This window comes from Mus musculus, chromosome X (assembly GCF_000001635.26).
Source record: "Mus musculus strain C57BL/6J chromosome X, GRCm38.p6 C57BL/6J".
Lineage (NCBI taxonomy): Eukaryota > Metazoa > Chordata > Mammalia > Rodentia > Muridae > Mus > Mus musculus.
In genome coordinates, this window is record NC_000086.7 from 134413942 (window position 1) to 134427220 (window position 13279).

Sequence of the window (13279 nt, forward strand, 5' to 3'; positions counted from 1 at the left end):
GGAGAAAGTCGCTGCTCTGTAATATATTTACATTGCTAAAATTCAAAAAGCATAAAAGGATATTGAGTTTAAAGGCGATATTTCTAAGCTGGAGAGGTGGCTCATCAGTTAAGAACACTCACTGACCTTGCAGAGGACCCACGTTCAGTTCCCCATACCTACATGGAGCTCATAGCTGTCTGGAACTTCAGTTCCGGGGGATCTCATGCCCTCTTCTGACCTCCACGGTCATCAGGCACACACATGGTACAAATACATAGATGCAGGCCGACATTCATAAATCAATAAATAAAATCGATAAGTTGATGTTTCCTGTTGGTGACATGAGATTTTTATGGTGTGGATTACAATTTTATTTTTCAACCTTGTCTGTGATTATATCAGGATGTACTTATAATAATTTAACATATTTTACGTATATGCCCAATACACTTTTTTATAAGCATAGTGATTTTTTAAGGGAAAAAAATCCCAAAGGAGTAAGCGAGATTTTCTCTAAAATAGCCATTCAGTTCCTTCTCCAATGATAAAAGATTATTCTACATATGTCCAAAAGATATTTTATTACAAATAGAAGGGCATATTTTCATTTTTGGGAGCAAATGAAGAATAACCATATTGGCTTATTTCTTGTTTTTTTTAATTTTATGAAAAATATTTTAGCTATGTGTAGTGGTACACATCTATGATTTCAGCCACTTAGGAAGCTGAAGCAGAAAGATCTCAATTTCAAGGCCAGTCTGATAAACAGGATAACCCTGTCTCCAATAGGAAAATAGCTAGGGATGTAACTCAGTGAGAGAGCACTAGCCTAGCATGCATAAAACTCAATCTCAAGGTACACACACAAATACACAGACACACACACAGACACACAGACACACACACACACACACACACACACTTGTACTTGCATGCACCCATACCAGGTCTATTTAACTTGTTTACATTAATTAATTAATTAATTAATTAATTAAATGGATGTACACATGACTGTACATGCACAGTGTGCATGTGGAAGTCAGAAAGCAATTTGAAGGAGTTGGTTCTCTCAGTTCTGCATGTGGGGGTCCAAGGATGGAACTCAGAGATTGTCAGGATTAAGCACCATTGCCCGTATCTGCTGAGTCATCTTACTGTATAACACACACACAAACACACACACACACACACACACACACACACACACACACACACACACACACCATAGAACAAAGCAGAAATCAAGGGCCCTGGAGATAGGTTCAGTTATATTTCAGCATGTTCATCTGAAAAAGAAATTATAATTCTTGCTGGGACAGCCTTGCCAGATTATGCTAAAAATCTTTTTTTTTTTTTTTCTGTTTGCTTACTTGCTTGCCCGCTTGCTTTTGTTTATTTCTTTGTTGAAGGCAGAGTCTCCCTCATCTCAGGCTGGCATCAAACCGCTCTGTACTCAAGAATGACTTGAAAATCCCCATCCTCCTCTCTCTTCCCTAAGTGCTGACCATAGTGCCTGGCTTATGTGTAAAAGAGCTTGAGAGACAGTTTAGCAGGCTTCCAGCTCACGCTGCACAAAGTGGGAATAGCGGTGTTTTGATGCCTGCCAATCTGAAACACTTATATTTGACAGAATAGCAAAATCAGTCTTAAGCCATTGCGTTCATGAAGATACAGCCTGCGGTTGCCTACACACGGCCTGCACCAGATGGGGGCCCTTCAACATTCAATCATGAATGTTTCAATCATGAACTCCTTGAGGACTTATTATTGGCAGTTACTGGTTGCTTGGGGGAGAAGGAGTCATTTTCTTCAGTGGTGTAGTCACTGGATAGTTACCCATGCTCCACTAAATAATCTATGTTGATACAAACAACCCTAATTAAACTCAGTCAGGACTGCCAAATAATCAAACAAAGAAAAAGACAAAACAGAAAAGAAGAGGTTGAATTAGATGGAGAGAGAGAGAGAGAGAGAGAGAGAGAGAGAGAGAGAGAGAGAGTAATTGGGAGCAATTATGATCAAAATAGACACATGTACGGAATTGTCAGTGCCTAACAAATCTGAAAAGTGACGCTTAGAGAGGCGGAATGACTTAAGGCCATAGAGCAAAAGGCTGAAAACAGCAGATCCTGATGCTGGGGCAAGACAAGGTTAATTCTTTTTTTTGTCTGTGTTATGTTTGGAAGCTATGAAATCATCTTTTGGTGAAGGAAGTTAAGACAGGGTCTCTTTCTCGTGAAGCCCTGGCTGTCCTGGAACTTGCTTTGTAGACCATGCTGGCTTTGAACTCACTGATATCCACCTGCCTCAGCCTCCAAACCAGTGAGATTAAAGAGGTGTGCCACCATGACTCAAAAGGTATGAATTTTTTTATTCCTGGTTTATCTTAATTTTGTCTGGTGGCAGGTTAGCAAAAAAATGAGTGCATTATTTTTTAAAAAGAATTCTGTTTTGTTGTTGTGTTTGTTGGAGCCAGGATTTTGCACTATAGCCCTGGTTGGCTGGGCATGTGCTATGTAGAAAGAGCTGGCCTTGAACTGGTGACAATATCTCTTTGCCTGTGCAATGCTGAGATTGCAGGCAAGTGCCGGCACACTACATTGACTACTAAATGGGTGTGGAGGGTCCACATTTCTTTTCTTTTCTTTTCTTTTCTTTTCTTTTCTTTTCTTTTCTTTTCTCTTCTCTTCTCTTCTCTTCTCTTCTTTCTTTCTTTCTTTCTTTCTTTCTTTCTTTCTCTCTTTCTTTTTTTTTTTTGAGACAGGGTTTTTCTGTATAGCCCTGGCTGTCCTGGAACTCACTCTGTAGACCAGGCTGGTCTTGAACTCAGAAATCCACCTGCCTCTGCCTCCCGAGTGCTGGGATTAAAGGCGTGCGCCACCACTGCCCAGCGTGGGTCCACATTTCAAGTCATTAAGGAAATGAAAAGTAATCAAAAAACAGGAATAGATACTGTTGGCAAGTGAGCTAGGAAGTTGGCACACACATACATTGCCTGTGGTAGTATACACCAATGTAATTTTTTTCTAGTGCTTTAAATATTTGTGTGAAGCACAAAGGTATTTGGGGGGCTTTGGGGAAGCTTTTATTTTTCCCATTTTGGGAAATATATTGAGGATTATAATTATGCATAAAGTTGTTCAGGGCAATTTGACTTCTAAAGCAAAAGAACTATAAATATATGACCAAGTCTTAAAATAAATTATGGTCTACAATTCAGTGAGATAGTATTGATGATGATTTTAGCTAGCACTCAGCCATGCCCTACTGCCAGGAGGGCAGTATAATTCATGTGGCTATTCATGATTGACTTTAATAATGAGAACAATTCCATACGGTCAGTATCATTCTTATACCCATTTTACAGATGAGAGTATTGATGCTCCGAGAGGTAAAGGTATTCCAGACCACATAGTTGGTAGTTAAAGAGTGTAGATTACATTCTGGATGCCAGAACCAGTGACCTCAGCCACAGCCCTCTCTGCAGTTATTAGAAATCGTGTTTTGATTGGGTCTCCAGAAGTTGCTTAGATTCAGCACTTGAAGTATCTTCTTCTCCTCCATTGGTTAGTTTTAGGGTTGCTGATAAGAGACAAGATGTTTTCTGGTGTGTTTGCTTTTGTACGAAGTGGTAGTGTTCCTTAAAGCTTTTAAAATTGTTTCTTTTGTTTGTATTTTTGGCTTCTTGACTTCAGTATGCCACAGAGGGTCTTACTTTGTCACGCTATTTCAAGTTCCAAATGTCTCTGGAATTTGCATTGATTTCTCGAGATTGGGGATTGTTGTGTGGTTATCTTATTCATAGATTCTCGGTGTGCTCTGTTTTCTGTCTCAACTCCTAGCTTATGCTTTGGTGTTTTGACCCAGAATTCTTGGAACTTAAGGTTATGCTCATTTTTTTTCTTTTTTTAGTTTTTTGAGACAGGATTTCTCTACATGTCCTGGAACTTCTCTGTAGACCAGGCTGGCTTTGAACTCACAGAAATCTGCCTGCCTCTGCCTCCTGAGTATTATGTACTATTTTTTATATTTTATTTATTTGATTTATTTTAGTCTTTATTAGATATTTTCTTCATTTACATTTCAAATGTTATCCCCAAAGCCCCCTATACCCTCCTCCCACCCTGCTCCCCAACCCACTCACTCCTGCTTCCTGGCCCTGGCCCTGGCATTCCCCTGTACTGGGGCATATGATCTTCGCAATACCAAGGGCATCTCCTCCCATTGATGGCCTACTAGGCCATCGTCTGCTACATATGCAACTAGAGACACAGTTCTGGGGGGTACTGGTTAGTTCATATTGTTGTTCCTCCTATAGGGTTGCAGACCCCTTCAGCTCCTTGGGTACTTTCTGTAGCTCTTCCTTTGGGGGCCCTGTGTTCCATCCACTAGATGACTGTGAGCATCCACTTCTGTATTTGCCAGGCACTGGCAGAGCCTCACAGGAGATAGCTATATCAGTGTCCTTTCAGCAAAATCTTGCTGGCATAAGCAATAGTGTCTGGGTTTAGTGGTTGTATATGGGATGGATCCCTGGGTGGGGCCGTCTCTGAATGGTCCTTCCTTCAGTCTCAGCTCTGAACCTTGTCTCTGTAACTCCTTGCATGGGTATTTTGTTCCCCATTCTAAGTAGGAACGAAGTAGCCACACTTTGGTTTTCCTTCTTCTTGAGTTTCATGTGTTTTGCAAATTGTATCTTGGGTATTCTAAATTTCTGGGCTAATATCCGCTTATCAGCGAGTGCATATCATGTGTGTTTTTTTTTTGGGGGGGGGCGGGTTTGAGACAGGGTTTCTCTGTATAGCCCTGGCTGTCCTGGAACTCATGTAGACCAGGCTGGCCTCAAACTCAGAAATCTGCCTGCCTCGGCCTCCCAAGTGCTGGGATTAAAGGTGTGTGCCACCACACCCGGCTTATGTGTGTTCTTTTGTGACTGGGTTACCTCACTCAGGATGATATCCTCCAGATGCATCCATTTGCCTAAGAATTTCATAAATTCATTCTTTTTAATAGCTGAGTAGTACTCCATTGTGTAAATATACCACACTTTCTGTATCCATTCCTCTGTTGAGGGGCATCTGGGTTCTTTCCAGCTTTTGGCTATTATAAATAAGGCTGCTATGAACATAGTAGAGAATGTGTCCTTATTACCAGTTGGAGCATTTTTTCTTATTGGTGTTTGTTTGTAACTGTAGTGTTTTGTTGACCTTGTCTTTCTTCTGCTGTGCTGAGTTGGTGATGTTTTTCACTATTTTTAAAGTTTTGATTTATTTATTTTTCATTTCCAACATTTCATTAATACATTTGTTTGTTTGTTTGTTTATTGTGGGGGAGCAATTTATTGAGGGTTGATTTTCTCCATCTACTGAATATTTCCCATTGATGAAACTCAGGCTGTCAGACTTTCTGGCAAGCCCCTAAACCACTAAACCATCTCTTTGGCCCCATTTCTAACATTTCTATTTTGTTTTCCTGTTTCCGAATCCCAAGTTCCTTGCTGAATTTTTCTTTCATATCACTTCTTTCTTGCCTGGGTCTCGGTTAGAATCGTGTGCTTATTTGTAGTCTCTTTGAAGTCAGTCACTGATCACCTTGACTGGTTAACTCTTGAAATCTACCTAACATTTTACGAATTTCCTTGATCTTCTAAGTCAGTAACTGAGGAGCTTCGGGGAATGAGTCAGGTTGCCTTGCTCTTTCATGGTTTGTTTGTTTGTTTGTTTGTTTGTTTTAAATTTCTGCACACCTGCTCTCTGTGTATCTCTTTAATTTTACTTGGAGATATTTTGATTGAACAGCCTTCTTTGGAAGACAATGCAGAGAGGGGAAAACAAAGGATTTGGGATGGGAATTCCACTTGCCTTCCCCTCATCACTGAAGTTCATGGTAGAAGCTTGTTCAGTTTAGAGCATCTCTAGTTGGCGCGTTTCTCTCACTGTCTCTGCACTTTCCGGGCTATCACTCGCTGCCTCCATGGGTTTCTAAAGCACATCTTCTCTCTTTGGAAGAAGCTGCTTTTCCTTAGTCTGACTCTTCTCCTTCGCCTGCTTACAGGCGACCAGTTCCTGTCGCCATAGTGATGACTGGGGCAACTCTTATAAATGAAGACCTTTAATTGGCTTTGGCTTACAGTCTCAGAGGTTTCATCCATTCTTGTCATGGCAGGAAGCATGGCAGCCTGCCGGCAGACATGGTGCTAGGGAAGGAACTGAGATGTCTACATCTTGATCCACAGACAGCAGAGAGAGAACTGACTTGAGCTTCTCGGATCTCAAAGCCAGCTCCCTACAGTGGCACGCTTCCTCCAGCAAGGCCACACCTCATAAGGCCCCTCCCTAGAGGCCAAGCATTCAAACATGTGAGTCTCAGGGGGGAATTCCTATTCAAGTCACCACACGTGTCTTCCAGCTCACCTGGAACAAGTACTGTATCTTTCAATCAGTCAGTAATGGTTATCTCTAGGTTGCGGTAATATTGCTTATTTTCAGATCCAACCTACAATTCACTTCACATTTTCCAGCTTTTCTGTAAAGAGTGTACATGAAGGTTTAGTAGTAGAGCTCTTGCCTAGCATTTGAAAGGCCCTGGGCCCTGCCTCCAGTGCTACAAGTAAGTGAATAAGTAAATTTCAAATGGAAGTATTTTAAGGGCTAAAAATGTGTTTCAGTGATAGAGAGCTTGCCTAGTGTGCATAAACCCCTAGATTCAATTGCTGGCATCGTGGGGGGTGGGGCTTTTGAATTTTAAGAACATGAACTACTTGAACTACTTATAAATTCAACAAAAATAAAAAGCGTTTTAGAATGGCTACCTTTGAACTCTTCAGAGCTCTACCTGCCTCTGCCTCTTAAGTTCTGGGATTAAAGGCTGGACATCCATTTTAATACGTTACATTTCGTCTGAGTGATCTTTTTCCTGTTGGTATCTGATTGGGGGAATCATATTTTCAGTCATCCTTTGGGGAATTTCTTTGTGGGTTGAAAGCTGTGTAGTTGTGTAATTGCCAAGGATTTTAAACTATGAGAAAGTACCCTTTGTACTATAAACCTCAGACTCTGTAATAGTCCTGCATCTTGGGGCCATGGACCCTTGAAGAACAGAGAAGGGTACTTGATGCAAGAAGTCCACAGATGTCTAAATGTGTTAAGTGGTTTTCTCATTCTGGAAGTTCTAAAAGTACAGCTACTATAGTGGGTGTGAGTGGGTGAAGTGAGACTTTCTTTCATATTAGGAAGGGACCTTTATATATAAAATGATGAGAACTAGTGAAATAGAGTCTTAAAATGGCCACCATTTAATCATCGCCACCAGGAATCAAAGATTATTGCTTCTTCCCGTTTGGAAGAAGGACTATTTTGGCCACACATGAAAAGTGACTACCTTTATTATTTGCAAGTAGCATCGTTGCTGCTTCTCCTCATGTTGTATACATTTATGAAGCCATCATTTGGTTTGTGTATCTACTTTTTTGTTCATCCATTTTCTTTTCAAAATGCAACACTCCAGATACATATGACTAAATGACTCCAGTATAACTGTGTAACTTTTTCCTCACCCCTCACCATACCAAATGTCCTCTTTCCTCTGTATTCCTGCTCTTGCTGTTGGCTATGTTATCTATCTATCTCCCAAATTAGACACTCTGACTCCTTCACCTCCCTTACCTTTCACATCCAATTGGCCCCTGAGTCCCAAACATGCTACCTCCTCAGTGGATCTGAAAACCTCACTATCTGCTCATGCATCCTGCCTACCTATTTATTATATGCTAGCTTCTCGGCCTGCTCTTCCCCTGGGAGAATCACCACACAAGGCAAGCAGAGGAAAATCTGGCCATGTCACTTTCCTGCTTAAAATCTTCAGTGCCTCCCTGTTGTCTACAAGATAAAAGCTAGAATCCTTTGTTTGTCATTCAGGACATGGCCCAATCTGGCGCCTAGCTTGGTTTTTTTTTTTTTTTTTTTCAGCTTGGAACATTCTTTTTTATCCTTTCTACCTAATGCAATCCCACTTCTCTTTCATGATTCATCTAAAGTACATTTCCTCTAGGGAAATTTTCTTGATGTGACCGGGCACAATTCACCTCGTCCTCATCTCTTTCTTGAGTCTTTTTAATATTAATGCATGTAACAATTTATGGTCTTTATTCTCCCTGTTTGTTTTCTCTGTATATGAACTCCTTGGAGCAGGCACTATGTCTTTTCCCTCTCTGTGTCTCCTGAACTCTAGCTATACTGAGCTCACTGATACCTGAATATGCTTTGCCATTTTTTGACATCAGCCTTTAAATAGATGGGTCAACAATTAATGCCCTTCTTCCTTTATCTCCTTTTCTAAATAGACAAACTATTCTGCCTTATCCTAAAAGCAGTTTCTTTGTAGTCTGTATATGTATTTGTGTGTGTTTGCAGGTGTGTGTGTGTGTGTGCAGATGGGTATGTGTGTGTGTCTGAACAGGTGTGTGTGTGCAAGTGTGTGTGTGCGCAGGTAGGTATATGTGTGTGTGTGTGTGCAGGTGTGTGTGTGCGCAGGTGTGTATGTGTGTGTGTACAAGTGTGTGTGTACATGTGTGTGTGTGTGTGTGCAGATGTGTGTGTGTGTGTGTGTGCAGGTGGGTGTATGTGTGTGTGGGCAGGTGGGTTGTGTGTGCAGGTATGTGTATGTGTGTGTGCAGGTGTGTATGTGTGTGTGTGTGTGTATGCAGGTATGTGTACATGCATGTGTGTGTATGTGTGTATGTGTGCAGGTGTGTGTGCACACAGGTGTATATGTGTGTGTGTGTGCAGGTGTGTGTGTGCACAGGTGTGTATGTGTGTGTGTACAGGTGTGTGTGTGTACATGTGTGTGTGCAGATGTGTGTGTGTGTGCAGGTAGGTGTATGTGTGTGTGGGCAGGTGGGTATATGTGTGTGTGGGCAGGTGGGTTGTGTGTGCAGGTATGTGTATGTGTATGTGTGTGTGCAGGTGTGTATGTGTGTCTGTGTGTGTGTATGCAGGTATGTGTACATGCATGTGTGTGTATGTGTGTGTGTGCACACAGGTGTATATGTGTGTGTGCAGGTGTGTGTATGTGTATATGCAGGTGTGTGTGTGTGTGTGTGTGTATGTGTGTGTGTATGTGTGTGTGCAGGTGTGTGTATATGCAGGTGTGTGTGTGTATGTGTGTGTGCAGGTGTGTGTGTGTGTGTGTGTGTGTGTGTGTGTGTGTGTGTGCAGGTGGATGTATGTGTATGTACAGGAGCATACTCTTAAGTGCATTCATTTCTGTGGAAGCCAGAGTTCAACCTCAGGAGCCTCCTTTAAAAAAAGAGAGAGAGACAGAGTCTCTCATTGGTGTGGAGCTCACCAAGTATGCTAAGCTGGCTAGCTGGCATCCCAGTGTTGGGATTCTAAGCACATGCTATCATGCACACCTTTCTAAAAATTGTGTGTTCTGGGGATCAAATTAAAGTCCTCAGGCTTATATGGCAAGCACTTAACTGACTGATCTATCTCCAGAGTCCCTCAAATGCAGTCTTTCTGAAGCTGGGTGCTTTTGGATATACTTTGTTCCCCCATATCCTAGGCTGGCCTTGACTATAGTATTTGGCACATGAGTATTTTATTATAATTATTAGCTTACCTAGCGGCCTCTCCAGCCTATATCATAGTAATCCACCCTGGTGTCTTTAGCACAAAGCACAGTAACGTAACAATGTATAGCACACAATATACAATAACTGGCCTATCGGAGAGGTCAGTTAGCTGTGGATACTTATCTCATGGCTAGCTGATTCATGCAGCTGTTAGGAGGTGCTGACTCCAGCGGCTTTTCCTAGTCTTAACTCTAAATCCCTGCTTATTACTCTTCCAGGTGCTTGATGCTCCACAGTTGGTCTGCTGCCAATCCCCACCCTCCATGAGCCTTGGTTCTGATGCAACCTTTGGTCATGCAGGGATGCCCTTACACCCTCCCACGATGTCATGAGTGGCATGCTGCTGACCGGTTTCATCACAGCAGCAGCCTCCGAAACACCTGTCCCCAGCCTCAGGTAAGTAAGTGTCCATTAGTGAAAGAGAGGCCTGTGCAAGAAAGACTTCCTAAGGTGCAAGGAAACTCGTGTGTATATGAAAACCCTTAGATGGCACAGAGCCTGCAGCAGCACATCCCTTATCAGCCATGAGGTAGTTAATGAGGGACATACAGCAAAGAAGGATGAAGGGCTGGGCAACCCAAGGGCTCACTATGTCTAATGGGGGCCAATCCCATGTTAACCTTCTGAAGGTTATAGGTCCCAGGATGTCACAAAGAATGTGATTCTTTAAGACATGGCCTAGGCCTGGGTGTGCTCCCTCTCCCTCTCCTTCTCCCCCTCCCCCCTCTCGCCTCTCAAGTTCTTAGTCTTTCTTGGAGCTCCTGGATGGTACCTGCCTCTCTCTTCTTCTCTAGGAGTATGGTGATGGTGGTGGTGTGTGTGCGTGCATGCGTGCGTGTGTGCATGTGCGTGTGTGTGTGTGCATGTGTGAATCAGGGTTTCTATTCCTTTTCAAACATCATGACCAAGAAGCAAGTTGGGGAGTAAAGGGTTTATTCAGTTTTCACTTCCTCATTCTTCACCACAGGAAGTCAGGACTGGAATTCAAGCAGGTCAGGAAGCAGGAGCTGATGCAGAGGCCATGAAGGGATGTTCCTTACTGTCTTGCTTCCCCTGACTTGCTCAGCCTTACAGAACCCAGGACTACCAACCCAGGGATGGCACCACCCACAAGGGGCCTTTCCCCCTTGATCACTGATTGAGAAAAATGCCTTACAGTTGAATCTCATGGAGGCCTTTCCTCAAGGGAGGCTCCTTTCTCTGTAATAACTCCAGCTGTGTCAAGTTGACACACAAAACCAGATAGTACAGTGTGTGTGTGTGTGTGTGTGTGTGTGTGTTGGTAGATGAATAAGAGGTAGTAATCTAAAACAAGAAAGAAAGCACCTTTCCTGACAATGAGAAGGGGGTCTGGAGGAGACATAGGCATTCTTTAGGGTTTCTTGCAATGCTTTTGGGTCTAGAGACTGTGTTGGCGTAGAGAAGTGCTGTGTGTCCTGGAGAGTCACAGATGAACTGCAGTGTTGAGTCATCTGTAGAGGCACAGAACAGTAGGTGAATCTATAGGGAGAATGGAAGCACACGAGCAGTAGACAGTGAATACAAGTGTTATGGGAATCATATGGGAAAAGCTAAATAATTCAAGAGCCAGAGAAAAGTGATCGAGGTCAGGTCTTTCTTAGTCTTTGTTTTTTTTTTTTTTTTTTTTTTTTTTTTGTTTTTTGTTTTTTTTTTTTGCATATAACCAGAGAGGAATTGCAGCTTCTAATATATTCTCAAAGGCATTTAGTATCTCCGGGTAATCTGCCTCTTTCTTAGAGTGTGGCTCTCACAGTGTCGGAATTGAGAGGCCTGAGTCTTTCTTAAAGACTTCCTTTGCCCACCGCCTCCCTAACCCAACAGATCTTCCCTGGATGGGCAGAATGCACAGGGCCTTCGGTGTGCAGTTGTGAATGGCCTGGCGCAGTCCCTCTTTCCCGTTCTCATGTAGGTTTTCTTCATGTAGGATTGCTGTCTCGAGGATCTGAGGTATGGATAAAGAGTTCTGTAGATGGGGCATGAACAGCAAACATCATAGCCACAAAAACCAGAAAGAGAAAGCAACTTGTGGGAAAGAAAACCATTATTCTTCATGATTTGTCTAGAAACTATCTGAGGGGCAGTGCAGGGGAATGGGGCTCTAGAGATCAGTGTGGGAGCTGGATGGGGGTCAGGAAGAAGAAAGAGTGATGCAGAAGATGAAAGGCTAACACCGATGGCACTCAGCTCATTGTGGGTTCTTCCTCAGAGCCCAATCAGGATGGCCTGGTCACCGCTGGGTCACAAAGCACTCTTTCCAACTCCAGGGCATTCCCCGGTCCAAAGGACTCTGTGACACTGGCTTTAGCCCAATATTCCTAACACAAGTGATGCCTGTAGCTAGGATCCGCTCCCCACACTTGGCGAGTCATCCCCTACCATCCTCCAGCCATCCCAGTTGGCTCCACTCGGGCCTCTGGAAAGGGTCAGGCAGCTGTCGCAGCTATTCTTGTAGGCGGACCTCGGCATGGAAACAATGTGGAACTGTGGAAAGCCCTGATGACTGTGGGAGATAAATAAGGATGGCAACAGAATCCTTTTTGGTATAAACACGCTGTTTTCCAAAAGTGCTCATGGGTGGGGGCTGAGCTGAGGAATGCTAACCTTTTTTTTTTCCGGGCAAACCTATTGAAGAGGGAAAACCGTGGTCGTTTCCAGGAGAGACTGCGCCTCAGTCAGTGGCTTAGTGGAAAGGGCTTCCCTCCGTCCCACCCAGTATAACACAAGCTGACACAGGAGTGTCTCCATCCCGGGCTTTCTGCGCAGAGCTGCTACATTTCATTGTCTTCCTGTCCTCATAATAGAGGCCTAAAGGATGCCCCGGAGCCAGTCACTCTGTCCTTAGGGGATAGAGGTCATGGCTAAAAGGCAGAGTGAAGCACTCCCTTGTTTTCACAGTGACCTCCAGTGACCCTTCTGACCTCATGGAAGATAATCAAATACATTTGCTACTCCAGCTTCCCGATGCAGCAGTCCATGGCCCTGTCCCCAGGTGTGCCACACACCTTCCTCCCTGCCCCCCCCCCCCCCGAGGAGGCTCACTTATTTGAGAGCAAGGCTTATTTCCCGAACTCATCTTCCATCAGGCTTTGTTTAAAAAAAAAAAAAAAAAAAAAAGCCTGATGGAAGATGAGCTCGGGAAATAATTTTATTTGCTGAACTTGTCTTATCGTTTTGTCCACTTCAGAGCAGGGCTGGGTCTGGAGGCGGTGAGTACTTTGTGTCTTCCATAGAAAGGGAAAGTTAGTCAACAGGAGCTGCCCTCTCCACACCCCTCCTTGGCACCATAGAATTCCCAGTCCCACTCCTGCCTGTCCTTGCCAGCCTGGGAACTAGCTGGAATTCCTGGCAACAAAGCTCTGATTCACTGGGTAGGCTCCGACATGGCCGCCCCCTCCAGATTCCTGGGGGGTCAGTAAACAAACAGGGTAGCAGCCCCTGCCTCCTGGCCTGGCTCAGCTCTGCCTGTCTCCCAGAGTAGGCTCGCTCAGAGCTCCTCAAGATTCTGCCTGTCTGCACTCACCAGACGCGAGGTCCAGATTCCTGCTGAGGGAAAACCATGGACAGCCCTGATCCTGCCATGGACTCCTCAGGCAGCACAGGTACGGTCAGCACATAGGCTGCAAGGAGGGACTGAATTCTCAG

General features: G+C 43.7%; 1 protein-coding gene across 11 annotated transcripts in view; it reads left to right on the plus strand.

Moving 5' to 3' along the window:
• Window positions 1-13279, plus strand: part of Drp2 (dystrophin related protein 2) — a 52451-nt gene that overhangs the window by 9818 nt on the left and 29354 nt on the right. For 6 of the 11 annotated variants that reach the window (XM_030251217.1, XM_030251218.1, XM_030251219.1 and 3 more), the window contains one exon: window positions 9835-10012. In XM_030251217.1, coding sequence (XP_030107077.1) covers window positions 9896-10012 — 117 coding nt within the window. In that variant the 5' untranslated portion in view covers window positions 9835-9895. Of the gene's footprint in view, window positions 1-9834; window positions 10013-13110; window positions 13237-13279 lie in introns of those variants that run through there. The other 5 variants (XR_003952997.1, XR_001782733.2, XM_006528496.2 and 2 more) reach the window with 4 other exon arrangements.